The 27,683-nt window shown below is 47.7% G+C and overlaps 14 protein-coding genes across 14 annotated transcripts in view; 8 read left to right on the forward strand and 6 right to left on the reverse strand.

The window, feature by feature from the left end:
* FOMMEDRAFT_152736 (uncharacterized protein) overlaps positions 1-111 on the forward strand; it is a gene marked incomplete at both ends in the record, with an annotated part of 543 nt that extends 432 nt beyond the window's left edge. Inside the window, one exon of the mRNA XM_007263511.1 lies at positions 8-111. Within this exon, the coding sequence (XP_007263573.1) occupies positions 8-111 (104 nt within the window). The remainder of the gene's footprint in view (positions 1-7) is intronic.
* Positions 112-372: 261 nt separating this feature from the next.
* FOMMEDRAFT_152737 (uncharacterized protein) lies at positions 373-711 on the forward strand (the record flags this gene model as incomplete). Its single annotated transcript, XM_007263512.1, has 2 exons — positions 373-547; positions 611-711. The coding sequence occupies 2 exons, from the start codon at positions 373-375 to the stop codon at positions 709-711; spliced, it is 276 nt and encodes a 91-aa protein (XP_007263574.1).
* A 460-nt stretch (positions 712-1,171) lies between these two features.
* Positions 1,172-2,632, forward strand: FOMMEDRAFT_152738 (uncharacterized protein; the record flags this gene model as incomplete). The annotated part of the gene is made up of 1 exon (XM_007263513.1): positions 1,172-2,632. The coding sequence occupies one exon, from the start codon at positions 1,172-1,174 to the stop codon at positions 2,630-2,632; it is 1,461 nt and encodes a 486-aa protein (XP_007263575.1).
* Positions 2,633-3,144: 512 nt separating this feature from the next.
* On the forward strand, positions 3,145-6,516 carry FOMMEDRAFT_17735 (uncharacterized protein). Its single transcript, XM_007263514.1, has 6 exons — positions 3,145-3,192; positions 3,258-3,651; positions 3,712-3,975; positions 4,124-5,784; positions 5,869-6,001; positions 6,078-6,516. The coding sequence occupies exon 4, from the start codon at positions 4,375-4,377 to the stop codon at positions 4,720-4,722; it is 348 nt and encodes a 115-aa protein (XP_007263576.1). The 5' UTR covers positions 3,145-3,192; positions 3,258-3,651; positions 3,712-3,975; positions 4,124-4,374; the 3' UTR covers positions 4,723-5,784; positions 5,869-6,001; positions 6,078-6,516.
* Positions 6,517-7,535: 1,019 nt separating this feature from the next.
* Positions 7,536-8,205, reverse strand: FOMMEDRAFT_17737 (uncharacterized protein). Its single transcript, XM_007263515.1, has 2 exons — positions 7,709-8,205; positions 7,536-7,635 (listed from the first exon to the last, which is right to left on the reverse strand). Exons 1-2 carry the CDS (start codon positions 7,894-7,896, stop codon positions 7,626-7,628), a joined length of 198 nt encoding a protein of 65 aa, XP_007263577.1. The 5' UTR covers positions 7,897-8,205; the 3' UTR covers positions 7,536-7,625.
* Positions 8,206-8,430: 225 nt separating this feature from the next.
* Positions 8,431-10,675, forward strand: FOMMEDRAFT_144986 (uncharacterized protein). The gene is made up of 3 exons (XM_007263516.1): positions 8,431-8,633; positions 8,711-9,081; positions 9,163-10,675. Exons 1-3 carry the CDS (start codon positions 8,487-8,489, stop codon positions 10,397-10,399), a joined length of 1,755 nt encoding a protein of 584 aa, XP_007263578.1. The 5' UTR covers positions 8,431-8,486; the 3' UTR covers positions 10,400-10,675.
* Positions 10,676-11,968: 1,293 nt separating this feature from the next.
* On the reverse strand, positions 11,969-12,820 carry FOMMEDRAFT_152743 (uncharacterized protein; the record flags this gene model as incomplete). Its single annotated transcript, XM_007263517.1, has 1 exon — positions 11,969-12,820. One exon carries the CDS (start codon positions 12,818-12,820, stop codon positions 11,969-11,971), a length of 852 nt encoding a protein of 283 aa, XP_007263579.1.
* A 374-nt stretch (positions 12,821-13,194) lies between these two features.
* Positions 13,195-15,023, reverse strand: FOMMEDRAFT_103458 (glycoside hydrolase; the record flags this gene model as incomplete). The annotated part of the gene is made up of 7 exons (XM_007263518.1): positions 13,195-13,441; positions 13,500-13,560; positions 13,630-14,099; positions 14,198-14,409; positions 14,483-14,628; positions 14,692-14,779; positions 14,851-15,023. 7 exons carry the CDS (start codon positions 15,021-15,023, stop codon positions 13,299-13,301), a joined length of 1,293 nt encoding a protein of 430 aa, XP_007263580.1. The 3' UTR covers positions 13,195-13,298.
* Positions 15,024-15,717: 694 nt separating this feature from the next.
* Positions 15,718-16,952, reverse strand: FOMMEDRAFT_17740 (signal recognition particle, SRP19 subunit). Its single transcript, XM_007263519.1, has 3 exons — positions 16,677-16,952; positions 16,372-16,619; positions 15,718-16,297 (listed from the first exon to the last, which is right to left on the reverse strand). The coding sequence occupies exons 1-3, from the start codon at positions 16,937-16,939 to the stop codon at positions 15,909-15,911; spliced, it is 900 nt and encodes a 299-aa protein (XP_007263581.1). The 5' UTR covers positions 16,940-16,952; the 3' UTR covers positions 15,718-15,908.
* A 110-nt stretch (positions 16,953-17,062) lies between these two features.
* Positions 17,063-18,106, forward strand: FOMMEDRAFT_144988 (Metallo-dependent phosphatase; the record flags this gene model as incomplete). Its single annotated transcript, XM_007263520.1, has 4 exons — positions 17,063-17,260; positions 17,334-17,491; positions 17,548-17,628; positions 17,697-18,106. The coding sequence occupies 4 exons, from the start codon at positions 17,063-17,065 to the stop codon at positions 17,905-17,907; spliced, it is 648 nt and encodes a 215-aa protein (XP_007263582.1). The 3' UTR covers positions 17,908-18,106.
* A 501-nt stretch (positions 18,107-18,607) lies between these two features.
* FOMMEDRAFT_152746 (uncharacterized protein) lies at positions 18,608-18,799 on the forward strand (the record flags this gene model as incomplete). Its single annotated transcript, XM_007263521.1, has 2 exons — positions 18,608-18,617; positions 18,654-18,799. 2 exons carry the CDS (start codon positions 18,608-18,610, stop codon positions 18,797-18,799), a joined length of 156 nt encoding a protein of 51 aa, XP_007263583.1.
* A 1,052-nt stretch (positions 18,800-19,851) lies between these two features.
* Positions 19,852-22,717, forward strand: FOMMEDRAFT_17741 (MFS general substrate transporter). The gene is made up of 9 exons (XM_007263522.1): positions 19,852-20,107; positions 20,188-20,620; positions 20,673-20,730; positions 20,794-21,043; positions 21,101-21,248; positions 21,320-21,568; positions 21,635-21,978; positions 22,040-22,156; positions 22,227-22,717. Exons 2-9 carry the CDS (start codon positions 20,558-20,560, stop codon positions 22,441-22,443), a joined length of 1,446 nt encoding a protein of 481 aa, XP_007263584.1. The 5' UTR covers positions 19,852-20,107; positions 20,188-20,557; the 3' UTR covers positions 22,444-22,717.
* Positions 22,718-22,765: 48 nt separating this feature from the next.
* Positions 22,766-24,942, reverse strand: FOMMEDRAFT_152748 (MFS general substrate transporter; the record flags this gene model as incomplete). Its single annotated transcript, XM_007263523.1, has 10 exons — positions 22,766-22,916; positions 23,009-23,125; positions 23,204-23,493; positions 23,560-23,793; positions 23,869-24,016; positions 24,073-24,322; positions 24,385-24,442; positions 24,510-24,572; positions 24,626-24,637; positions 24,703-24,942. The coding sequence occupies 10 exons, from the start codon at positions 24,940-24,942 to the stop codon at positions 22,766-22,768; spliced, it is 1,563 nt and encodes a 520-aa protein (XP_007263585.1).
* A 515-nt stretch (positions 24,943-25,457) lies between these two features.
* On the reverse strand, positions 25,458-27,353 carry FOMMEDRAFT_144990 (uncharacterized protein). Its single transcript, XM_007263524.1, has 7 exons — positions 27,005-27,353; positions 26,845-26,951; positions 26,738-26,787; positions 26,172-26,678; positions 25,960-26,118; positions 25,719-25,898; positions 25,458-25,668 (listed from the first exon to the last, which is right to left on the reverse strand). The coding sequence occupies exons 1-7, from the start codon at positions 27,229-27,231 to the stop codon at positions 25,567-25,569; spliced, it is 1,332 nt and encodes a 443-aa protein (XP_007263586.1). The 5' UTR covers positions 27,232-27,353; the 3' UTR covers positions 25,458-25,566.
* Positions 27,354-27,683: the final 330 nt, after the last annotated feature.

Consider the following 27,683-nt stretch of genomic DNA (forward strand, 5'->3'; position numbering starts at 1 on the left):
AGTCCAGTCCTCATGGGTCCAGGAGAGGTCCGGTCCTGGGTCCATCATTTTGAGAAATTTCCCGGACCGATGGACTCGTCCGGACCCGGACTGGACTCCGGACCTGAATAACCTGAACTAATGTCTCAAATCTCGTTTCCCATATCTCTAGCTCACTATACTAAAACAGATCATACTCCTTTAAGGATCTTTGAATATTAGCTAGCACTTGCATAGTACATTTTACAAGTTTCTGGCAGTCCAAGCAAAGCAAAACTTTATTCCTGTTCTTTACTGTTCAATGTATGGCTTACTAAACTTGACTCTTCCTATCTGGTTATTGTCTCCCGAAATATTTATTCCCTTTATGTATATTCACTCCTCTCCCGTCCTATGCCAAAGACGCTGCAGTCCCAGCCGCCCTCCCCAGTCAAGCAGCCAGCCAATGCCCCTGCCCCTGACAAATTAGACAAGATGTCCGAAATCACTCTCAGAAAGAAGAACGCTGACGCTCAGGCTGCTTTCCGTGCACGCCGTGCCAACTATATTGCCACCCTCGAAGAGACAGGTCCGTCTGCTGCTAAGTACCTAAATATTCATGTTCCGACAACTAAGTGTCTGTAAATCGCAGTAACCAGCTTAGAGGCAGTTGTAGTCCAGCTTCAGGACTCGTGTTGCGAGGCTCGCGCCGAAGCCTCAGAATTGCGTCAGGAAAACCACTACAGTGTCTAGTCTGTAGATTATGTAGTATATACAAAAATATATTACTTTTGTACTTAGATACAAAGAATAATACTCTAACTCATCTCTTGAATTTTTTTTCTCTCAGGTCCGGTTATGGACCGGTCCAGAACTGGACTGGAACTTGGGTCCGGTCCACTACCCGTCCACATAGGTCCGGTCCCCAGTCCGGGACACTCCCGGACCGCAGATTTGGTCCGGTCCTGAGTCCAGGTGAAGTATGCCCGGACCGGACCAGGACCGGACTTCAGCAACTATATACACAGCACGCAAAGTACACCTTGCCAGAACCCTCCATTATCCCGAGAGGATTCGCGTAAGATTCACATAAAACCCACATAATAAGGAGTGATATAACGAAGTGCTCTGAACGGAGCAAAATGCGGCGGGTCGTCCATGTTCTACAATCGGGCGCCGCCGCACCTCCAAAAAAAGCGAATTCGTTGTCGATATGTCATGGCTCGCAAATTTGTTTCCGGCGCTGAAGCGTCATGGTCCCTCTAGAAGCTCTCATGCACATTCACGACGGACTTCGCATGAGCGGCATCATGATGTACGTTCGCGAGAATCGCGTCCACGAGATCATGTCCACAGTAGACCGTCTAAAGCCAGTGGCGTAGAAGCCAGGCGCTCTCGCTCATCAAAGACTTCTCCCGAGAGACATACAGAATCAAGGCAATACGAGTCCCATCGAGACAGAGGATACAGAAGCGTTCCTGATACTAGGCCCTGCTTCGTGCGCCATCATAGGTCCCAGGAGCCTTTATCTCCTCGTCGGGTTCATCATTCGTCACGAAAACATGGAAGTATTGATGGCTCAGGGCACCATGATAAGAAAAAGAAGCAAAAGAGCCGGGTGTATGTAAATGAACAATATCATATGCCTCGTGAAAAGCAACACGGGCATAAGCACTCTTCAACGAGTCAAAAAGAACATAGAGAATCTAGACACAGACATCATACACCGAGACAACCTCCACGCCGTACAAAAGACCTTGATTTTTCGCCGAAACGCACTCGACCTGAAAACTTCACTAGTCAATCCGCATGTACATCTGCGCCGAGCGAGCATAACGTGTACAGAACTAGAAAAAGCGGGGTGGATGCCTGTCACGGAAGGAAGCACCAAGAGGATGACCAACCAAACAAGCCACCCGATATTGGACGAGAAAGTGAGCTGAGACAAACAGCCACGGAGCCTGTCTCCGCTAGAGACGCAAAACTTGATGCATTCGTCCGTTCCGTAAATGCTGATGGTATCGGGATGGATGGTCGGCCACTCAAAATGTCTAGTGATTATCTCAATAGTGAATTACGACCACCAGATACCTTGTTAGATGCCATATCTGATAGGGATGAGGAGGAGGACAAAAGAAATGACAATGAATACGAAAAACAAAGCAATAATGTCGATACACGGCAGGATGGACAAGATCCTCCGGAAACAAGTAAAGTCAAATACAATTACCCGATTCGACGAAGGTCGACTATCAGAAAAGCAGCCCAATCGGACAAACAGCACAAAAACATCCAAGAGAGACGGAAGGAAAGGCGACAGGAAACAAAAAGGCAGCTTATAGATGATCTGGAGAGATTCATCTCACTAGCCAGGGAACGGAAGTGGGAGATACTGGATGCTTGGGAGAACAAGCTCAAAGAAGTCGAGTCAGTTGAAATTGGCAACGATGACTTCGAGCACATCATTAGGGAACACAGGAAGGAGTTTCTTTCACAATACAAAAAAGAGCTCGATAGCGATATGAGTGCGGACAAGTTGGATAGAGAGCAAAAATACGTTGAACAGGAGCTTCAGAAGGTCGCCGTGCAGGAAGACCTGGCAAAATTTGTTAGAAAACTGAAAGAATCACTCTCGTACGAGAGTAGTGAGGAGGAAGAAGGCCGAAGACCGTGAGCAAATTCTAAGCCACTTGATAGTTCCACGCGAGTACTCTTGTCATGGCATCTCGATTGCTCGGTTGTCGCTTCAACCCGCAGTAGATACTTGTAAAACAGACAATTGTATACATTCTGGGTGTCTCCTTGTTTTTGTACGAGGCAAGGTCATGCTGTAAGCCATCTGAATCAGTTTCAATAGGTGTTGCCTCGCGGTGAGATGACGTGAAGAAGCACGACTTATTTGGGCATTGATATAACTCAACGTTCGTTGCGACGTAAAGATTATGGCAACAAGCAAGCTCTGCAGAGATCGGAGCAATCATGCCGCTGGTACAGTCCAAGGTCCACGGATCGATCAAGAAGGAGTGCACACTTGGTTCATGTCTGAGAACCATCGCCGATCATAGAAGCTTGACCGTAACTCTTGCGACACGTGCATTGCTGTTTTGTTTACAACTCATGCGCTCAGAGTACAAGGCACTTAGCTTACCTTGTAAGTCATTGATCGTACACAATAAGCCCGCCATCACGAGAAGTTCTCCGAGAATTGTATAGGAGTACAAAATGGATGAGACACTGAGAAGTAAAAGCAATCATTAGTACAGAATCAAATGTCACAAGTACAAACTTTTGTACTCCACCTCAAGTTGGACTTAACCCATTTCCATTATCGTTAACTATGGTCGTACACAGCCCGAAAGAAAAGTTCATCAGCCACCCAGATTGCTATTATCAACCCACTAGAGTTCCTTTGTTTATCTCCCCACGGAAATAGAGTCAAGCCTGATGCGGAATTTGACCATCACCGCTCAACGGCTCTTCCACCGATACGCGCTCAATCAAGGTAACGTTATATTTAGATCATTGATGCGAGGTGACACCTTGATACCGACCTACAGGGACCCGCAAAGACACGTCTAAGCATGGATTCCTCGATCGCGATTGAGATGATATAGATAACACACGAACGAACGAGCCGGCGGGGAATCGAGGCTGTGGTCTACTATATCTCTAAGATACAGATAGCCTACTTTCCGGCAACTGATGAGCTTTCGCCAATATTCATTAGTCGCTCAGCGTTGCTTACCTAATTTCCGTGATGAGCAAACGACAGTATTCCCACTCGACGAATTCGCTTTTGCAGTGTTCCAAACGATGCTATGCTACATGCATCATCTCCTCAAACACGACAAACGGTCTCTCGCGCACTGATATATATCTCTTCAGGTCGCCACAGATAAACAAGTAGAGAACACATCACTGGAATGTGCGACAAGCGCGGAGGATTTTTGAAGTTGTTATCCGTCTTTGTCCACCTGACGCCGGCGTATTGAGTGGCAGTAGCGAAGATAGTATAGCCTATTCAGGTATGGTAAGTATAGGCATTAGGGGATAGGCATGTGCGTAGCAGCGAAAGGAACGTCCAGGAGTCTCCTGGCGTTTACCAGTCTGAAAGCGGAAGCTTCGGAGAGCAGGACCGGTAACTCGTAGTGCAATCTTCACTTACAATTGGCCAGTCGGTTCTTGAAGTATCGGAACCGGAGTAACTGCGATCAGTAATAGACTGTAGCTCCTATGGGATAAGACTTGAATCCCCGCCAGATATCAAGGTGAATAGCCTTCGGAGGTGGGAAACAAGAGGCGGAGGGCGTGGAAGGTGCATGTACCGCCGTAGTCGCCAACCAATGTGTCCTGTCAAACGTGAAGCGAGAGGTGGACCACACCTGGAAGCAGTCTCCGACTGACTCAAAGCTAGTGATGCGTTATACACGGTTCCAACGTCGTATGAAAGATAGCAGTGATAATATAAATCTGAACCTTATACTCGCGAGTGAGGATTGCAAGGAATACAAGATTACGTCGACACGCATCGGATTAAATCGCAAGGGCGAATTGGTCGAGTCAACGACAGCTGGAAGCGCCCTAGCGAATGTGGGGGCACGCGTTGCCACCATTCCTCCCCTTTTGGTTTCTTACGAGAGAGCCAATTACATCGTTCCACTCAACGTTTTATTCCGGGGATCGACAACGGGTGCCTCGGATATTGAGGACATCACCGCATCTACTTCGAATCCTACTAGCACGTTTATGCAGCTCGAAACATAATCTGAGCATTTGGTATGGCTTGTGCAGTCGTGGCAGGGTAGTCGTATCGAAGGCCAGCTCGGAATCACTGCAAACGAAGCACTTCGGATCTCATGTCTACGGCATTCACCTCCGAGAATTGTAGCGGCGCAGACATCGCACATACGGAGGAAACACCATGTCCGCCATTGACCGTAGGCATCGCGTTTGAACTCGGCGATGGGCGAGGAGCGATGCCTGTACACTGGCAGAATTTCCTTCAAAGTACCAAAGGAAAGGACCACGAATGAACTGACCGCGGCACATTTGCTCGGAATACAGAGTTTGGAAGAGCTACCGCACCGGAGAGAGAAATCTCCGCGCGCGAAGAAGGTACAAAGCATCTGTTCGGTATGCCCATCTTCAGAACTTCGTTACATAGACGCGGTACACTAACGCGGGGAATGCCGTATACACCATATGCATAGTTCTGCACATCTCTTTCGCTATACAGTTAGAAAGATCACTGCCCACATTCGTCCCGAAATCACTGAAAAGAAAGGAGCAAGGTCGGAGATGCCCACTATGGTACAAGCAGGGGCTGTGACCAAGGCCGAACGCTACCGGATGCAAAGGCAAGGAAGCAGCAAGGAGAGGCACATAACTGGGTTTCTCGGCGCTCCGAAGACGAATGTGAGTCGGCCTCAAGCCTCCGTAAAGCAGATGATTCTGGGTAACAGCCATGTCGGAGAGACGGCATTAAACATCCTTCATTGTAGGGCCGCACTCTAGATAAGGCGCAGTGCAGTGAAGTCCGCAGCAGGTGCAAGCCCTTGTCTAATATGAAACAATTCCTGAGCTGTCAAATATGAGGTCCACAAATGCGTATGAATCGCAAGCGAGCATCTCTCCTACCCGTTCGGAACGGATCGAGTGTAGCTCATAGACGCAGCTGCACAGACCATAAGTCTTCTTATACGATCTTGCAGTTTGATGGGTTAGGTAGAACCGACAAGCTTTGCCGTATAATACTGTTGTCTTCTGAATGAAGATGTTAGTTATGACGCGATTTTCCCTCTCAAATTTGGGGCCGGCCTCTTCTGTCTGTTAAGGCAAGGAGAACGAACAACAGGACGCGTTAGACTCGTCCGACAAGTTGGTGTGGACCCAAGATTTTGAAAAACGCACCGTCGTACGCTCTCCACAAATCGCTCACCTTTCCGGCCCGATACACCTTATTCTGCTCTTACAGGACTGACAGTGCCGGTACTAACCTAGACAAGCGATAGTCAAGCCACAATGTTGTCGTACACGCAACACACTATTGGCCGCAATGGCACAGTAACATATGTGAGTACACGAATTGAAGTGAGGCGAGGTGGGTGATGTCTTCTCACCTCCAGCCTATTTCGCTACATATGTACAGATGAATACACAGTCTGCTACCGACCGGTATTTTAACAAAATATAAATATTCGTATCTGATGAGTGATTCATAGTAAGCCGCGTCTCTGGTCAGATTACAAAGTAGCGTTTCGGCGTGCGTCTGCATGCATATTCCAATTTGCATGCCCGAGAGAGCCACGGAAGACTTTCCCTGGCACATTTGTGGTTGTGATACGGTCAGACGCTGGCCCTGGCAGATGAGACTAGCGACGTCATGTCGCTCGGGATGCAAAGCGACGAAGTGACAGCGACCGACCCGGTAACGTCGGATGAGCAATCGCAAAATTGGATTTTTGTCAGAGCAGTAGAAAATTGATGACAGACACAGTGAAAGAGGGCCGTAACAAGGCCAGGCGCATGCGTGTCACTTCGGCACGATTTCAACAGAAGATGAGGATGCACGGGAGCAAATCGAAAATTTGAGGAGCGGTGAGTAAGAAATAGTGCGGGGATCGCCGGGCCGAGGTGACTGCTGTGTGCCTGTCAAATACTGTTCCGTGCTTGGTGTTCCTCGAATGCTTCACAATCCGATCAATTCAATTTTCTCCCTTCAGTTGAAAGAGAATGGCACCTGCTTATTTGGCCATATGCATGGCCGAGGGCTTTTACTGCAAAACGATTCATCCTTCTTACAATTCACGTTCAAAATTGAAATGTGTGCAAGACTGTGTGGTATAATTACGCATACCCGAGTCCACTACAAATATGTGCGGCTTACGCCATCTGTCCGATGTTTCGACGGCTGTATTATCAGATTCACAGATTTAAATTGATAGGGAGTGTGTAAACAATAGATCTGCACCCAAGACGTCATTTCGATCTCGATCAAAGAGTTCATAGTATTTTGATTTTGATGTCTTTACTATATAGATCTGAAGACGTACACGAAGCACAAATTGAAGGCTTCATGATTCGTATTGGTGTAGCATTATACATAGGTACGCTTGATTGTGATGCCTCGGCTGGGTGGTTAAAGCTCACAATGTGCATATGATATTCTTGGGTGGGATGCCGTAAAAAGCTCGAAGGGTGGCAACCACAACATGTAGCAATGTGCCGTAGACCCATTAGTTGCGCTCCACTGCACCACTCAAAGAACACACGAAACGCAGTCTAATCGTTGCAAATTGAAACGAATTATGATTGCATTTACAGCCGTCTCGGACCGGGTCTTTCATAATTAGTGCTGCAGATCCAACGGGGCCGCTGAGCGACGAGGTCTTATGCAAGTTCGGTTACTTGGCGCATCGGCGGCGGGTCGTCGCTCAGGCCAGACTCGAACGTGTTTGAACTGGAAGCTCTGGGCTCACGCAGTCACTGCGAAACGCGCCCGAGATCGCGTGAGAGTCCGAGAGCTCGACGCGCGTCTTGCGGTGTACTTATTTTTTCCTTTCTTCGTCCGTCCTCGAGGCAGACGACGAAACGCGACGCTTATCCACCCTGCGACCGTCGCACCGACGCGCTTGAACGGCGTAGCATGTGCACCCCCGGAAGTGCGGTTATGTTGTGGTTCGTCATTTCTGCGCAAGGGAGGCCGGTCTCTCACGAAATCCGGTGAAATTTGAATTTCTTTACTCTACAGATTCGTTGGGAAGTCCTTAACGGGGGTGAAGGCTCGGGATGTGGTGTTCGCGTTGATGGATGTGTGCCGATGATGCGCGCGCGTATGTCTATGCGAACTTTTCGACTTGCGCGACCAACTGCCTCGCCTACACGGTGAGCGTTTGTCTCCAGGCACCGACCGAGTACGCCGTGCGAAACGGGACGCATTTGTGTAGTGAAAATTATGGGTGCAACACGTAAATTGTAATGGTGGACAAGCTCAGCATCTTGAACGACTCAAGGTATCGCGGGTTACATTGTACAAGAAACCATATTGTATTTGAGAGAGTGTGGACAGTGCCCACTTGTTACTTGTTCTAAGCTAGCTGATCGAAGCAAGAGATTCGGGAGCGTCGGTGGATTACGTAATCTGAGGATGAGATAGGATCAGTGCTGGTGCTTTGCTGTGCAGGTTAGCAGATGATGGTGGCAGGACAGGCCGTCGATGCACTAGCAGTGGACACGCGACGGCTACAAGGTGCGCCTCCGATCACAGTGGGTTTTTGATTGTCCGGCCGGTCTGCCTGCTTAGTCCGCCCGCCTCTAACCACGGAGCACACACATCCTGCCTTCTCCGATTTATTTACCAGGGCGTGCTTCCCCGCTTTTATAAAGCATCTCGTCCATCCACGTCCTCTCCCCACATCGAATGCTTCCCGTTTAACTGTACCGTCTACCCATCCACTTCCACTTCCACTTCCACTTCCACTTCCACTTCAGGCGATTCCTGATCCTATACTTACAATTCATCGACAACAATGTCCAGCACTCATGCATTTGACTGGATGTCCCTTCCCGCAGAGATGAAGCTCAACGTCTTCGACCACCTTTCTCTCCGAGACGTCTGGGCTTGTGCGCTGACCTCCCGCTCTTCCTACTCTGCATGTCTGCCACTCCTCTTCAAGGTCTGTTTGTTTTTCTTGTTCTGTGTTTTTCTCGAATGATTAAAGTTTGGGCTAATAAACTTTGCACGTGCATATAGAGTGTCAATCTCCCGTCGCTGGATGCGCTGCTCCGTTTCCTCGAGGCGGTGCCACCGCAGCACTGTGCTCTCGTCCGCAATCTGTCCATCTCCACAGCATCCACTCGATCGCAAGGTGTTGCTGATGATCAAGTTTGCGATGATCAAGCCTGCCATGCTTTGGACGCATTTACCCGCTCTACTCCCCGTCCCAACTTCAATGCACCGCTTGCGACTCTTTTGGAGAGATGCACTTCCCTGGAGACACTCGCACTTTCCGTATGCGGGACATTGGATGCAAGGACAATATTGCCTGTCTTCAAAGGAAGGTCAATGGAGAGGGTGCAAAAGCTGAAGTTGGAGAATCTGGAATTAGAGGAGATTTCACCGCTGTACGTGGCTTTCTTTCTCTATCCGTGTCCTTCCGTTGTTCTAATCAATCCATCCTTTCTCCGGTAATTTCGGTCATTCAGATCAGAGCGCCTTGTTGTCTCACTCGCTTTCGCCCTTCCAGCGCTGACCGACCTCTCAGTAACCCGTATCACACGGTCTGCTCTTCATGCTCCGGAATTGCTCTGTTCAAACGTACCCGTCGTCCAAGGCGACAACTCCGATGACGTTATCCCTCCCCATCCGCTACTCGGGCATGAGTTGCGCCTTCCGCAGCTCTTGCACTTGCCAAACTTGAAGCAACTGAAGATTTGTGACACACATCTCGGGGACCCGATGTGGGCGGAAGATGACTCTGTTGCCTGCCCGCTGGAAGTACTGGATTTGGGCTCATGTCCGCATCTAAACCCTAAGACGAACGAGATGCACATTGCAAGAATCCTGGCGCGCGCCCCGCCGAGTATCACATCGTGCGCTCTTGGCGCTTCCCTCCCTACGCCTACCTCTTCTGCGGCTTGGTCGCCGATCTCGCCGATTTGCAAGTCTCCAGCATCGCCCTTCGCACCCTCATCTCCAACCTCGCCGTTATCTGCGAACTCCTCCACATCCTCACTGAGTAGCCTGGCAACGCCGATCGCTGAAACCCAGCTTCCATTGGCTCCGCTTCCGCGCCTTCAAACCCTCCACCTAACCCCGCACGTTCCGACCTCGGCACTGCATGCGACTCTCTCACAGCCTGCGCTTGCGGGATCGCCTGTTCATACACTTTCATGTGCGTTCCACCCGGATGATGCAGCGGAGGGTTGCGAGGCTCTTGAGGCGTTCTTGCGTGAACGCGCGGCGAGGTCAGAGATGGCGTGGGGACAAAAGCAAGGTAGGGGGCGTGCCGCCAGCAAATTGGGAATCTGCACGCAATTAGGTGACGATGGAGAGGAAAGCACTATCATTACTCGCACTCGGGCGAACACCACCGTTGCTGCTCCCTCTGTTCCTCCATCAGCCTCGTCTCTCGCATTGCAGACGGAGATACTCCCGTGTCTCTATCCCTCACTAAGCACTCTTACGGTCGACATTCCTTCCCCTTCGGCGCCCTCCCCGCTTTCACCTACGGGCAAGCTCTCGCCCCGACGTCTTGCTGCTGCACGTCGACGTGCCGAAGAACGTCGCACTGCTGCGTTGCGCTTGAGAGCGCTCGCAAAGGAGTTGGGTCTTGAGATTCTCGTGAGGGGTTTGGAGCTTGATGTCGAGGCTGCAGTGCCTGTTACAGTTCAGAACAGCGCAGCTGTGCCAAGCCTGCGCGCTCGAGCGAACTCTGCATAAGCTATATGCTCCTACATTATGCGCTTTGTCTGTTATCCATTGCTTTCACGGACTTTTTTTTTTTCTTTTTCTTTTCCTTGGGTTTACATGCATTTGAGGCATTTCCAATTCTTTCACTCTGCCTTTTCTTTTAAAAATTCACGTTTTCGACGATGGCATGCTTATGCGGATGGACTCAAGAAGTATCATGCATATTTTATTCGTATAACTTAATACCGCTTTGACACCAAAGATGACCAAGTAACTTATATACCCGAATACCTAATACCTGCTCACAATAAAACCATTCAAAAGCTTACGAACTGGGTTTGGAAAGTCTCGGAAAGAAAGTCAATGCATTGAAACGAAACAAAAAAATGCTGAAGAACAAATCAATAATAATCTTTGCTACTGATGAATTGTGTTATCTGTTCACAGAAATAGTGTCTACCTCGGTGTCCCGACTCTATGAACACGAAGCAGGTTCCATCCAAAGACCGTCGTCGGTATGACGCGTCTCCCGGGATTCTTTCATATTGCATTGCAGGCAGACAAAGTTCACTACATCAAGGGCTTTCACTTCCACTCACCAAAGTTCCGAGGACCGAGAGGTCCAATCAATTGTGATTTTCACACATGCACTGCCTTGGACTATCATTTCAATTTTCGGTCTTAAGCTTCACGGTTGTGGAGTGGAGAAAGCCAATTATTGATCGCTTGCTTTCGTGCCATCTCCGCCGATAAGGATTGCCGGATCAGTCGCTTGATAGCCCCGGACTTTGTTTATTTTTAAATTGCCTTGGCTTGCCTTGATTTCATGCCATGTGAAGCGAATCCGGAAGTTGGATCCCTTTGATGGAGGTGTACTTCTTCCGATGATGGTTGCATATGTGTGAATGCATCATGCAGGTATTTTGATGGTTTTGTCCAGGAGAAAGCGTGTTTGATTTAGTGGCAGGACAGGCTGAGAAGAAATTTTGGTGATGCTTGCACGGGGCATCTTGTTGTACAGACGTAGGATCCTTGTAAGAAGTTCTCTTCAATTTCTAACCGTGGTGGAATACTGGAAGTTACTTGTCCTTGAGTCTTAAGATTCATTATGTGGAATCACGTGAAACTTTGTTTTCTGATTGTAATTCTCATGAGCCACTTGTACTCATCGAGGCATATCGACAGGGTATTCATAATGATGTTGCCTTTCTATGGTAAGTTCTTAGGCGTCCAATATTTTCTTGTGTCAGTTAGGAACAGTGGGGACGACCAAGCACTCTTGGTATGCATATACATTGTTCTGCTCGGGGGCTATAGATCTTATAGACTTGGCAGGAGTTGTAAAAAATTCAATGGCAATGGAAAATAGGAGTAGTATAGCAACGTGAGCATTCGAAAATTACAAATTTGGTACTTGGGCTCGAATACAACTGATTTCACAATATTTGGCGTCATGCATATGGTGTTGTCAGCATGCCACAAAGGTATTTGAAACCTATCAGTTCTGATCCTGCTTACGCCGTTATCTCATTTGAGCAATTTTTTATTCATTATTCGAATATATAGTGCGAAACGTAACCTATAGACTCGGAAGGTTCCTCAATAATCATGATAATAGAGTGTTCGATCGAAGGTATGATCCTTTACTCTTTGGACAAAGGCTGCTAACTCCTTCTCTCTATTTACCTTGGCGAGTTCTGATTCGACGTATCCTAGGCGGTTGTCGGAGTCCCACTTGGTCTCTAGGCTTCTCCTTAAAGCGTCGTCGTCCAATCTATCTAGTTTCTTTTTTCCTTTCTGCAGTGCTTCTTTATATTTTAGGAGGAACTCCTCCCTCCTCTCCATGAGCAAATCTTCATAATCGCTTTGCCGAATATCAAGTCGCTCTACCCTCCTACGGAATCTGTTCCAGGTTTTCAGTTCACTAGGCTGCCACCCCCTCTTTTCGGAGGCTTTAATACATTTATCTAAGTCACTGAGGAAAACTTCTCTCTTCCTCTCCCTTCGCCCTTGCCTACGCCTTTGTCTCTCCTTGCTGAGTCGAGATATTTCGGTCCCTGGGTTATGTTTCTTCTCGTCCGAACTCTCATGATAGCTACTCCCTGCACTTTTACCGGACGTTGCGTCTGTTGCGGACAAGTGGCTTCGTCGATGACGATGCTTGCTTGAGTGTCGGACCTTGCGTTCGGCTGCGAGGTCCCCGTCACTGTAATATGCTATTTTATGTGATGCCTCACTGTCACTTGGCGAAGAATATCGTTCACCATCACTAGAAGTTCGATGTAGTTTGGGACGACGTTTCTTTTCTGACCCCTCCTGTGGTAGGTCGCCACTTGTTTTCACGGAAGCTCTGTCTTTCCGCTCGTGGCGCCTTACATGTTTTCGCCCATGGAAAGCAATATTCTCATCTTCAACGTCTTCATCTTGTCCGGAATGGCTGCGAGAAGACATTGAATGAATGGGCCAATTCTACGCCGTCGACAATGCGGGGACAGATGCTTTACTAGTATAGAGTATGGGCTTGGATGCAGATATGTAAGGTACTTTGCTTCCTTGCTTTAGGTCTGATTCGACTGATCATTGCAAAGGATTACTCACGGCGGAATTGGTGAAAACGTATCAGATCTTTGCTATATGTGGCACACATTGCAGTTCACTGGGGCTTCGTTATCTCCAACCAATCACTGCCTTTGCTTTGTTAGCCACGTTGGTTCATGAACTCTACATTGCTTGTATTTATGATATGCTTGCGTTGAATGAACATACTGTACAGAGTAGTGCCTATATGCTTGCATATAACATTAGGGAGAAAAACATGAAATGGGCTCGATGTAAGATTCCAGACTGTACAGGGCCCGTCCTTGCAAGACTAGCTTGACTGACTAGGATAATGAAGAAAATGTGAACGCGCACACAAGTTTGTGAGAAATTAACACCCGCCAGTACTAGAACCACTGGGATGCCCCATTGCTTCGCGAATAGAGTCAAGAAGTATGTCGTCCGAATCACCTCCGGCTTGCCACATTGCGAAACCGGCAAGACCGGTGTCGGAGATGAATTTTCCCTTTGCAGCTGTAGCAAATCAGCACATGCATAAGCTAGAATGCGGAGCAAATGTAATGGGACTTACCAAAGGAGTTTGCGTCATCGTAAGAGACAAGAACCTGTGTGTTTGGGTTGTAGATGAAGGGCTAGAAGCAGTAACAGAAACAGTTCGTGAATGAGAAGGAGTGTTGAATAAGTGAAGAGAGATATCATACCGTCTGGCTACAGTTGTCGAAAGTAAACTTCATCCCATTTGCAGGATCCCCGTCCTCGTCAAGAAAGCCTCCCTGGATAAGTCCCCAAAAGTTGAACACACCACCAGTAACAGTTGGGTTCCCACAGACATCCGTGTCACCCGGTGTACTATCCCAAGAGTCTCCTGCTGGCTGGTTTGCCTTGTTAAATTGTGGATATAGTTGGAGTTGTCCCGAGTCTGACCCAGACCCAGAGGAGTTATCACTAGACCCGGAAAGTGCGTCGGAATTGGAGACGGAGAAAGAATGTCCGTATGATGCTACTCCCAACACTATTTGCGAAGCAGGGAAACCTGCATCTGTCCATGCTTTCACAGCACTTACAGCGGAGCCTTGTTGCTCCACAGATGAGGATACGCACGTGTCGTTTAAGGGGGAGTTAGGTCCCACAGTTGCGGACCATGAACCATAGACGTCGTAATTCATAATCTCTATTTAAGTTCACACGAACATGCACATTAAAGAAGCGTGATGCAAAAAGGAAGTTCACTCAGTCGTGAACCTCATAAAATGGATAAACGAGGCTCACCAATGTAATCCAGCACCTTGCTGAATTGCGAGACGTCTGATAGAGGCGTGCCATCCTGGCCGTTATAGGGCTTGATGGATGTGGCTGATGAAAGTATCAAATTAGCTCCTGCAGGCTCTGCACGCAGTGCCTGGAGGAAGGCCAAAAAGTTGCTTGCATCCATGCCGCTTTTTGCATTACATCCTATTCCTTCGCCATCCGGGTATTCCCAGCTTCGGAAGAGAGGAGAGGAATATTGTATTAGATGGAGGTCATCACTGTGATTTTTAATCAGGTAGAACTTACTCAAAGTCAAGACCGTCCAGATTATATTGTGAAACCAGACTGAGCAGTGCTTGGACAAATGCTGTACGGTTCGCCTCATTTGCGACAGCAGTCGAATAAAATCGCGAGCCTCCCCAGCCCCCGACAGAAAGTATTGATTTCACATTCTACCGCGTTCATCAGTAATTCGACAAGAGATTCTACAGAGGGTGTGGGGGGAGGTTACCCACATTCTGATGTGCAAGGGACACGAAAGTGGGAAGGATCTGTGCGTCGCTCTCCTCTAAGGTCACCATATTCTCATCACCCGAGGTCTCTCTATTGTCAGACCGTGAAAGGAGGGACGGGATCAGTGGTGATCGTAGTACTGTGTTCAAAAAACGACTCACGCGAAGGAATAAATGACGTGCGTGTATTTCGACCAGCTAAGATTCGTCAAGGGAAACTTTGCACTGTCCCAGCCAGCATACCAAGTTGCTGCGATCGAACCAGATTGTAGTTCAGCAAGACAACTCCCTCCACCTGGGAGAGTTGCAGAAGAGGATCTCCTGAGACTGCACATCGGTACACCGAGCACAAAAGAAATCAACGAGAATAACGGAAGCAGAAACAAGAGGAGCTGAGTTCTGAACAATAATAGCCTCGACATAATTGCAGATTGGTATCAAAGGATCCGCTGGTCAGTTTGGTATAAAGGAAACAAGCTTATGGTTCTGGAAAGCAAGCGTCGAGCTGAGACAAGCTAGTTGGGCGGTGTTTGTCTCGAACGGAACAAGGGAGGCCATGTTAACATTGGGACTGGTTCTTATGAGAGAATAGGAGAAATGAAGGAAGGCTGGAGACCACGAGGCAAAGCTAGCATGTGGTTCCTTGGTGCGAAAGGAAGTCCCAAAATAGCCTCCGAGGCCGAACGCACGGTACTGGAAGGCTAGAGGGACAAGCTTGATCCGCAGGCGCATGAGCAACGCAGTCATTAGATTACGACGATTATAAGTGAAGGAGAACAATGTTTAAGTGTGCGTCGACTTGGTGACCAGAGTATCCTATTCTTGTCCACATTGAAAGAGTTTCCGACTTTCGGTAAGCCGATGTTAGTGACACGTCTGGGAATTCTGTTAGATGCTCAAAAGGTGTAAGAGACGAAAATGAAACACGTCTTTGCGCTGGCCGTGCGTTTCAGTGTGTACACCGTCTTACCTCCAGCCACCTTTGTTGAAATCGTTCCTGAGCGAAGACAAATTGATCCCAGTACACGAAAGCCTTGCCATGTAGACTCTAGAAAGATTACCTTCTGACAAGACTACTGCAGTAATCGCGAAGGAAGGCAAAATGAGCAGAATGGGTCTCTCACCAACGGATGCCGAATGCAATGCCTTTTGGCAAAAAAACAAACGCGGGATAGAAAACGAAGAAAGTTACAAAGCAATCTCTTGATGCTACTTTACACTCATCCTCTCACTCTCACTACTTTCCTTTTGCCCTTCCCGGATCCAGCAGGCGCAGCGGCATTTTCGGCGGCAGCAGCGTTCATGCCAGCCTTGATAGTCTCGACAAGCACACCGGATGGCAATGCCGGAGAATAAGCGGAAACGCTACTTGCGAGGGGCGGCCGTGGAATGGGGGGATGAGGTAGGCGTTTTCGTGGTGGTTGCTGAGCGGTCTTGTCTTTTCCCTTTCCTTTAGCTTTTGATCTCGTCTTTGGTGGTGGTGCTTGCTTGCTCGAAACATTTCCCGATTCTGCTTCCTCGACAGTATCCGTACTGAATGGTGGTTTCGGGATGAGCTCGGGTTTGACAGTTTGAATGTAGAATGCGATTGCCTCAAGTAGCTGCTTCTCTGGACGTACGAATCGTACAGTATCATATTCGTATGAATAGAAGCATTAATTTAAGAACCTAGGAAACACTTACTCGTCTTTATGCGAGAATTGACAAAGTGTCCATCCCGCTTCCACTGTACACGCACGCGTCCCGGATTGTCCCAATCACTTGGATGGCTCTTCTGTACTTCATGAAGTGTGCCGAGTCCAAGTCGTGTCGTTGCTTCTGCAATGTCCTTGCTGAGGGGCCACCAGACGGCTTTCGGTCGTGCAACACGTCGAGAGCCTGTCCCATATCTTCGCTTAGCATCGATATAGATTGGATAAATACATGTCCACCTGCAGATTGTTAGTATGCAATATGCAAGCAGACGCGATTTTACCTCAGAAACTCACTTCTTGTATGGTGTCAAGTCTGTCACAGTGCCTCGTGATGCTTGTGGAGATCCAGCAAACCCCTCTGGTAATTGCGATGGACTTGCAGGTCCGGGATTGCTGATGTTAACTTCGGTGTCGCTTTGATCATCGTCAGAGTCGGAATCGATGGCTTGAACGAGCGCGCCCTTGGATCCGGGATCTGGTAAGGATCTTGCTGGCAGCGGGAGGTCCGTGTCATCATCGAACTCGTCCTCAATAGTTGGCTGTGCTCGTCTGGACATTTTGAAGTGAAACAAAGTGTGCACTGTGCACTTTGTCTTGAGCAAGAAGCAAATAAACCAAAATGTGTTCAAGAATCAAGAAATTCGAGTTCTCACGGTTAATTCACTTTGTGGACGACCACCATGGTCCTCGTCCTCGTCATTGGCGACCTACACATTCCTCACCGCATTCATGACTTGCCCGCCAAGTTCAAGAAGCTTCTAGTTCCGGGTAAAATACAGCAAATAATCTGCACGGGCAACGTTTGTGACAAAGAGACTCTGGACTACCTTCGCAGTGTTGCTCCAGACGTACATGTCGTTCGAGGCGATTATGACGAGGTCGGTCAAGCATGCATGCACTCCCATTCAGTCTACAGAACCTGACGTATCTTATGCTATGCTACGCAACTAGAACCCAGCATTCCCGTTCTCTGTAACTCTGACCCACGCGCCAATACGGATTGGCGCTATTCATGGTCACCAGTGTATACCTGCTGGTGACCTCGACTCTCTAAGCGCCATCGCTCGTCAGATGGACGTTGACGTACTTATCTCTGGACATACGCATGTGTACGCAATTTCTAACTGAGGTGGCGCTTTCTTCATCGCTGATATGCGTGTTGCAGCTTCCAGGCCACAGAATATGACAACAAGTTCTTCCTTAACCCGGGAACTGCAACAGGAGCCTGGACGGGCTCATTTACTGAGTATGTTCTCTTTGTCTCATCGAGTTTCACTCACTTACCTCATTTTCAACACACCCTTGCATTGCCAGTGACCCGCCCCCATCCTTCGCTTTGATGGATGTTCAAGGACCTGTGATCGTCACGTATCTTTACCAGTTACACGAAGGCGAAGTCCGGGTGGAAAAGATTGAGTGGAGACGCGAAGTGGCACCCATTGCTTCTCCTGCACCCAAGCCGTCCGCTCTTCCGCAGTCCAATCCTACGAGTCCCGCACCAACGCAGCAGAGTGTTTGGTCGTAGGGATGACATGACTGAAAGGAGGCAAATTCACGATTGTCTGTACGCTACTTAATTTATCATACTTTCATCGATGATACTGCACTAGCCGTCTCGGAAGGCGATGATTTAGGAATTACTGCCCTGACACTCGCTCTGTGTTACGTTCACTCTTCCCGAAGTTATTTAACGTATGGCTGATCTCGACTCTTTTGGCCGCGGCACCATTATTGAAGCCACATTGCATCGTGTTTTACTTTGTCATCCTGAAGAACTATGTTTTCTGTCTACATTGGAAGTTGTCAGAAAGTGGCGCTACTTTAATTAGCCAGCGGTTGGCGCTTCTGGCTTCGCGTTCTTGTGGATATGCTCTGTTGCTATTTTACGGGCGAGTAGTACTTATCAGGTCTAACCTAGTGTTATAAGGTGCACTCAAGGTCTCAATCATTGCGTCAAACACCTCACATGCTGGTCCTATATCTTTTCTGTCATTGAGCTATTAGAAATCTCCTCTATCACCTGCCTTGCAGCAAGGCCAGCTTGTAGCAGCATAAGTAATCACGCTGCGTGAGACACGAGTGCAGCGCACATCCAGAATTCATGAACAGAAATTTGTTGTTTGTTACTACACGTACTTATGTTAGTCTTATGTCAATGCGTCTGATCCTCCTCCACGTCCACACTACCCCTTCTTTTCTTCTTGCGTTTGTCCAGTCTTTCACGAATGGATCTCGGTATGTTATTGCCAGTCATTTCTGATCTTGCGTTAGGGTCCGAGCCTGGGAAGAGAATGCGAAAGACTCTGTCGCCTACGGTCTCTTTCTTCTCCGGCTTCCTGCCACTACTATGGTCATTTGAACACGTATCTCGATGCTTGTGGTGGCGCTTGGCGTCACTTTTGGAAGGTCGGTCTTGATTCTCGTCTGTACTCATCCTTGTAACACTGGTGTGGGGGTTTGCATAGCTTGGTTGTTGTGCATGCAGGTCCCATAAATATCTGCATCAACATTGCCTTGTAGTTCTTGATGTCATTCAGACGAGGGTTGCAATGTAGCTCCTGGTCTTTTCTTGTGAGTAATATGCTGATCTACATATACAAATATTTATGGTAATGCTGATTTATCAATGTATTGTGAGATTATGTATTATGGTATAGTGAGCTTACAGAGGACTCGAATATGATGGATTCGTCCTCTAATATCCTGGTAGTTACAGAGAAATAGTAAAGGGCCTACCCTGCTTATTCTGCAGTCCCCGTTGTATAGTACTATAGTACCAGTTGTCTCGAGACGTGAAAGATGTCAAATAGACAGAATTGCCCCCTTTGCTTGACGTCTAAGCCCAATATTTTAATTGTTACTGATGGTATGGTAGATTAAGAACGTCAGGCCACTATTCACTGAATCACAGGTGCCCTTTACTTGATGAAGGATGTCATTAGATGCAGTGGAGGCAATAGTTCAGTTTTGTATTAACAGATAAAAAAACACAAGTTGGCTCCTTCGTCCTGACTCCTTTGCTCATTCGGGCTAGCAAATATGCAGCATGAGACATACAGGCTACTCTGAGCAGGTTTGTGTGAGGTGAGAAAGCACGAGTGCAATTATGTAAGCTTATGTGATGGCTCTCATGTTTTTGTTATTGTACGTTATTACTGCAAGGAAGAGCACATCTGCCGCATGCTGTCGGTGCAATCGGGGTACGGAAAACATTGCTGAATTGAGGCCTAGACACGCTTCTTGTCTTCGTTATGACTAGGTTTTCTGCATGTGATCGAGCCGCTCATTTCTATCTGCGGGTCTTCCTTCCTCGGCAACGTCGGCTTTGGTTCCGGAGTACGTCTTCGAATACTGGGGACTAGTAATCCAAGTCACTTCTATACCCACGAGCTGCCTGCTTGTCTAGATCGATATCCCCTTGTCTTCCTTCTTCTCTCTCCCTACAACTAGGTCTCTTTTCAATGCCTGTCATTACCCACCACAATGCGGAAGACGACGACACTGCTTTCCCTCTCCTCCCCGCAGATGGTTCTAGTACTGGCATAGATCACGAGCTTGACGATTTACCCCACCCACGCAAGACGAGCCTTCATACAAGTTCTCAGCAGAATGACGAGCGCGTCCTGCCTAAGTTCAGGCGTCGCACTCCTCTCCCCCTCCTACAGCTCTTCATATTGTGTGCAACGCGGTTATCAGAGCCGATAGCATACACTCAGATCTTTCCTGTGAGCCATATTTGCTCAGGTCTTGCTTGACCTTGAACGCGAGTTGACTAATGCGTGTACCCTCTGTACTTGTCTTCCAGTATATTAACAAAGTGAGTACTAGGCGCCACTTATGATTAATTGACGACACAAGTCGAGCCTGAGGTACAGCAGGCATTGGGTGGGGTAACGTTGTTCTCATTGTCATATCTGACTTGATGATCCACGCCGAGCCTGCGTTTGCCGAATCTCTGCGGTACGGTCCGTACCTAATAATGAAATCGGAGTAATCCTATTACTGGCTTCGTGATAAAACACGAATGGAACTCGATCCGAGTCTACGGTTCGCGAGGACCATGCTAGCGCCACGTCTGCTCTGCTTCCCTTCCAGACTTTAAGCTTTAGTTTTCCCCTTTGCACTTCTGCAAATTTTCGTGTTGATCTGCCGTGCTGACATGCCATTACCATTAGATGGTGGAGGATATGAGGGTCACCAACAAACGACAAGAAATTGGCTATTATTCCGGTGTTGTGGTAAGTAAACTTTTACGTTTTATATTGCATGGTATTCTAATATCAATGTTAGGATAGCATCTTTGCTGTTTGTCAGCTCTTCACTGTTCTTCAATGGGGAAGGTTATCGGGTCAGTAAGCAATCAGACTATAATTGTAACTGTATCCATGTTTACTGTGCGACTATTTTGCAGATCGCATTGGGCGGAAACCCGTTATCCTTATTGGCCTATCTGGCGTCGCACTTTCCACACTTCTTTTCGGCATTGCACGTTCCTTCTGGTTCGCGGTTATTGCACGATCACTGTCAGGCGCGCTTTCGGGGAACGCCGCCGTCGTGCAGAGTGTCGTCGGTGAGATCACGGATGAGACGAACCAGGCGGAGGCTTTCCCTCTTACTGGCCTTTCTTGGAGTCTCGGGTGCATTATAGGACCTATGATTGGGTGCGTGGGTCTACGTCGTGGAGAAGTCGAAGGTTACTGACCTGTGTGAGAGAACAGAGGTAACTTTGTAAACCCAGAAAAGAACTTCCCGAAGACGTTCGGCGCAATGCAAATATTCAAGGATTACCCGTACCTCCTTCCGTGTCTTGTCTCTGCCGTACTCACAATTATATCCGTCCTCGTAGGCTTGGTATTCATGAAAGAGGTACGGGATCTCAGAAAAACTTCCCTCGGGTTTCTACCGTTTGTTTATCCATTTACTTATTGCGCACTTAGTCACTACCATCAAAAGTCCGGCTTGATCCAAGCTTGCCGTCTCCTATATCCGCACGCCACTCGGAGAAACTCCATGCAAGTACGAAGCAGTTGGAGGAAGAGATCTCTGTACGCACGATCCTTTCATCCAGAAGCATCCGTTCCGTGTTCCGGAATTATTTCTTGCTCTCCGTCTTGGGTACCTCCTTTGATGTTGTCTTTATCTTGCTTGCATATACGCCCGTGCATCTGGGCGGGCTCTCGCGAACTGTATGTATAATGCTTATCTCAATTTTTGATAATACTAATTATTCTCGTGTTTTCCCGCGGAGACAGCCTGGCGAAATAGGATATGCACTCGCATTCAGTGGTGCAGCTGGTGCAGTTGTACAAGTCTTCGTCTTTCCGGTACTCCAGAGGCGCTTCGACAACGTCCCGTTATATCGAATACTCATGCTTCTTTGGGCACTGTTGTTTGGTATCCTTCCTTTCCTCGGTTTCCTAGCGCGTTGGACTGCACCGTCAGCCGCGCTGGATCCCTCAACTGCGAATATTGGTTCAGACATCGACTTCAGTGATCCAGGAGCGGGAGGAGTGTATGCGTATCCTGCCGGACCTTTACTTTGGGCAGGCATTGCAGTAGCACTTGCGGTACTGAGGTGTGCACATATGTGTTACTCGTACGTCCACCGCCTTTCCCCCTACAGATGCGCATAGTAACGATAACTATCTTTTGGTCAGTCTCAATGTCATTCTCGTCAAGAACGCTGCACCCTCGCAAGAGGCGCTTGGAGCAACGTTCGGTCTTGCGCAGACTGTCGCCTGCGTTGCACGCGCAGGTTCCCCCGCCTTCGTAAGGTTAGTGTATTTCCTAATTCTGTCTCAAATATTCCTTCCTCTCTTGTACTGAGCAACCAATACCCAATAGCTCACTTTTCGCGATGTCCAAGAAGTACCATCTTCTACATGGTAACCTCGTGTGGGTCGTCATGTTCGGCATCGCTGTCTGCGGTTGGTGGAGTACGTTGTACATCACTGACGGTCCCGATACCGACGTACAAGTGGGATATCGGCCGCTTAGTACAAATGTTCGCAATAGTCGAGAAGCCGACGAGAGCGAGGAGTGCGAGATGCATATACTCTAAAAAATCTCGCGGAAACGAAGACGAAGTGCACATAATACTGCACAATGGAGTGAACTCTGTCGAACAGCTCTTATTGTTGTTTCTGCATGTTTTCAAAATCCCAGTAATGGGTTTATGTATTGTGGCAAGCCTGTTGTTGTATGTAGATAACTAGAATAGACAGACTTTTTGATGAAAACTACAATGCTTTTGCCATTCGAGTTACCCAGTACTATCTATGCTGCACCCAGAATGCAGAAGATCAACGGCCAGAAAGCACGGGGCTCAATGGTTCTTTCTTTTTGTTTGTCGTCATTTCCTCCTTCATCCAACAATCATCTGCTCATTCTGGTATGTCATCCTCCGACAGGTTCCTACGTCCATCCCGAACTTTCATGGCAGCCAGCATGCCCAACAAAGAAATCGCGACCATGACCAACCAAACGAGATTCCCGCCCAACACATAGTGTTCTTTCGAGAAAGCGAATAGTGAGCTAAATCGTTTAGAAGTTAGTTAGTCAACCAAAGCCGGATAGCCGATAGGAATATTTGCCACCGTAACGATGGATAAAGAAAGGTGACGTACTTAATAAAAGCCGGACCGACTGTTCGAGCGGAGCTTGAAATGAGCTGAGACAGACCAAAGACGGTCGCGAGGATTTCATCTGATGGAACAGCATTCCTTGTCAAAATTAAATTGAGTCTTACAGTGGGGAGAAAATCAGAGCACAGTCAGCATGACTACGGACGACAACGACTGTTAGGGAAAGTGTACACGTACGGGTAGGCCATCGCGGCAACCCTCTGCAGTAGGAGTTGCAGAAATATGCACGTCCAAACAGCTACTCCCGCGGGCTGCGTCCTCATGTCCGTCGCGGTAGGATCACCCAATGTCAGTCGTGCGACGAGATGCGTAAATGGGAAGGACAAGAAAACCAACGGCCATAGCGACATCGTGCACTTGAGTAGTGTCGCTACCCCGAATTGACGCTGCAATGGGGCAAGAAAAATGACTTCGACCGTCCCCGATAAAACACCACTTAAAGCGACTGCGAATCCGATTTCTCGGGGCTAATCGCACAACACAGTGGTAATGAATATGAAGAAAAGCGAAAAGAGTCGGTATTACAAACTCACGTTTCGTGACAGGCCACCGTGCTGAATTGGAGTATAGGCGAAGAGTGTAAATACAACGCTAGAACATGTGTCCAAAATATTGAGAATAAAGTGTTCTCGGAGAATATAGAACAACACAGGATCCAATGCGAGCTGCCATGTGCTGAGGTCCCTTGCGGCTAACGCTTCCGAGCTGACGTCTTGCGCCGAATAAGAGCTCTCCACCTGCTTTAGAACAGGCCTGCGAACAACCGTCTATAATATTGCAACAGACGGAGTTAATATCAAGTCTGTTGAGATAACGACAGGGAGTCATAGGATGAGACGCACCTCTTTGAAGAACAGGGCACAGAGTATGAAAGCAATAATTGCGACTAGACTTGTAATTAAACACGGTAATAAATATGGATACTCCTGGAGGAGCCATATTTTACCAAAGGTGTTTGGGAACGTGACTTCGGGTTTTGCAAATGAACCGCTACCGGGGAAGAATAGGTATCATGCAGCATGAAGAAACTCTTTCGAAGTACGCACCCGATGGCAGGTCCAACAATGGACGCAACATTGTAGGAGAGTCCAATCCAGGCATATGCTTGTGCTTGATTTGACTCATCCGTAATGTCTCCAACCGAACTATTGATAATCATGGAGTTTCCCGCCAAAGCTCCCGCTACTGCACGCGTTGCGACTGCAAAAATGAACGACTTGGCCATTCCAAATAGAATTGTACATAAAGCGACGCCGGCAAGGCCTATGAGTAGCATTGGTTTTCGACCCCACCGGTCTGATGAGACAGTAATAACTGGATTCAGGATCACGAATGATAAACGTGGCGTAGGAACCAACCTGCAAGCATTCCAAGGCGTAAACAAGTAAATAGCTGAACAAATGCGAACGTGCTGTCCTTTATACCAACACCTGCAAATCAGCAACAAGAAAAATAATCCCATGGCACAGGTTTGGGTACTAACCACAAGGCCAGAATAATATCCGACTTGTGCCACATGGTCGACAACCCCAATGTCTTCCATCATCTGGCAACACAGGACATCAAATATATTCCATAAGTTAAATGTAGATTGAGTACCTCATTTATGTACTACGTGAACGATGAATATGCTCCTTGAATAGACATGCCACAAAGCCTAGGAACAAATGGCTCACCGGGAAGATCTGGGAGTATGCAATCGGATTTGCCATTCGCATGAGGCAAAGCAATGATATTTGCCTCGCCGGCAACGGTGTCACGTCTCTTTTATTCTGAGGAGCGGCCTCTTCCACCGTCTCATCGTCGACAGTTCCATACAAGTACTGATCAGCGTAGCCCCCTCCGGTTAATAACGGTGCGCTCTCGATGCGTCTCAGATTAGATCCGCTCTGCGAACGAAGGAGCGGAGATGACATGGAAAAGAAACGGGGTGAAACACCTCTTGTACAAGATTAAGGAAGTATAGGAAACGAAGGTCATTCAGACTCGAGGTCGGATTGAATCGGCTTGGAGCAAAATGATTGATTGGATAGTGTCGTTGAGTGGCGTTCTGCAAATTTGAACTAGTCTGCGAGAAACCTGTTATGCCAACAAGCTTTAAATGCCTCCGCTTTGACCATAGATGTAGATTAGGACGCAGAAGTAGAAGGCTACTTTGCGGTAAGCCATCTCGCACAACCCGCAGCTATTGCATAGCCAAGGAAGCATTGGATGGTATGTGGCGCCAAAGAAACGAGAGCCGCGCAGGTGCCACAAGGTCGGACCGAAACTTGGCATGTGTGTGTAAACGGAGTTAACCTCTAATTATCTATGTAGGCAAAAAGGATCAGATATTCGGCTCGGGTTTAATCATGACGCCTCCCAGGTACTTAAGAGGTTTACAAATGGAGATTTTCGCGTGGCGAATGTCATACAATAATGCAATGTCGTGACCATGGCAGGAAGAAGCAGGTAATTTACATAATCCTCGCTGCTTGACTACACATCTGTTAATTATGACACTACTCTCGTAAATACTTACATCCTTATCTGAGTTAGCATTAGAGCATCGACTCTTCTGCCCATGATTCACTCTGTTTACCCCCAAACATGTCCTCATCATTCATATGAGTCCATTCGCCCTGCTCCTTATTCTTGAGAGACTAGCTCCGAGTCAGCGACAAAGAATAAAAGAAAGGTCTTATCAACGTACTTTGCTAAGGAACTCTCGACTACGTCCCATTTTCCTATCAAGCTCTGCAAGTGTAGCACCGTGACGCTGAGCAGACGCCAGAAGTTCATCCACCTGAGTTTTGTTGATGGTCGGGATAGTGACTTCAAAAGTGACCGTTCCGTCGGCTGATATCGAACCCGCGATCTCGTCGTCTTGGATCTAAAGACACATGGTGTAATTGAGCAATTATGCACGAAACATAGCAAGTGCTAAAACAAACCATGTTAATAACGAGTGACCGTACGGATTCGTCGACCACCAAATTCACAGCACGGCCGATCTCAGACAAAGAGAGGGTAATATAGATTCCCGTCAGTCGTTTAACTGCCCATCGCCGCGCCCGTTCGAGTGCCTGCCTGACTAGACCAAGGTTTTTATCCTAAATAGCAGAGCTAAATACTTTTTATAACACAGTGTTGAAACCAGACTTACAGAGTCGAAGAAACCGGACTCCTTCTCGAGGAGCTTCTCCAGTTGAGCAAATTGCAGCGGATAGTAGTTCACAAATGCGCCGTACGGTGATCGCTTGAATGTATTCAGGAGCGTCGGACTTACATATTTTGGCATATCCTTTACTTTTCCGTATTGTATCAGTTGGATAAGTGCAAGTTTTTTCAGAGCCTCCAGTTGAATCGCCGACGGAATCTGGGCAGGGCTACCAACGACAATTTCGAAAAATTCCTCTGCATCCGACCATTTCTTGAGTGCCCCGAGAGCAATACCACCAGCATAGTGGTATATTAGGTTGTCATTGTAATGCAAGTCGGAGATAGAAGGTTCGATTTCCGTGATCGGTACTTCAATCACTGGTAAAGCCGTGGCAAAATGCCGTGTGGCGACGCAGGTACGCAGGAAGACAGTATGTAGTGTTGTCAGATGGTGAAGAGTGGGTGGATAACGAGTGACGAGGTCAAAGAGAAGAGGTATACATTGATCGATCTGCATTGAGCCAGGGGCTGGGGTTAACTTCCTCTCGCACAGGTGATGAAGCTACATACCGTAGCGTGAGTCTCGTACAGGGAGACGATTCCCTTTGCCAATAATGTGACTTGATATCATAATCAGACCAAATCAAGCCTTCAATCATGGCATATAAAGTGCTTACTTCGTTCAGGAGCCAGGCGTGCCTTCTCTGGATCAAACTCTTTGCAGAATTGCTGAATGATCGGAAGAGGCGGAATGGGTGCGTTCGGTACTGTGAGACGTGCTGACCTAATGAGATGTCTAAAAACATTGACTCTGCATGCAGAATTATGCGAACTCACAAGAGATAGAGAAATCCGAGTGTGTTGTTCTGCACATTCAGGATTGCAAGTGGGTCCTGGCCCGTACTAAGCAGCCCTGCAAATAGCACCTCTCTAATTTCCTTAGCGTATCCATTCAAAAAGCTGTTGAGCTTGGTGTCATCTTGAGATGATGTGATCTCGTTCAGCGCGGCGTCGAGTGACGCCTGTGAGGAGCCCGATGCTGTGGCATTGGAACTTGAGGCCATGTTCAAGCTTTGCTATTGCGGAGATCGGGTGAGTAGGAGAGCGTTCCACTTCTATCAGCTTTGATACACGACGTAAGATGCCTTGAACACAGTTTGAAATAGGGGTGTGCGGGACTTCAGTCAGAATAATCCAGGTACTCAGTCTCAGAGTCAGACGCGCCGCGCGTCGCAATAGAATTAGCAGCAGACAGATTAAGTTCCCACGATATCACGTGCTTCCATAATGCATGATGAGACACATCAGGCATTTCACAATTTCTTGCCTTAAAAAATAACTTACATAATGTTAAATATAATTCATAATTTAATTTACCATTTTTGGTTGATAGAAATTGTAAACAACATTTAAAAATTTCTTTAGACAAAAACTATAAATTAATTTTGGCATATCTTTATTTGTGAAATCTTGAAATAAATGAGAATAATTATTTAAAACATAATTTGAAGTTTCT

This window comes from Fomitiporia mediterranea, assembly GCF_000271605.1.
Source record: "Fomitiporia mediterranea MF3/22 unplaced genomic scaffold FOMMEscaffold_3, whole genome shotgun sequence".
NCBI lineage: Eukaryota > Fungi > Basidiomycota > Agaricomycetes > Hymenochaetales > Hymenochaetaceae > Fomitiporia > Fomitiporia mediterranea.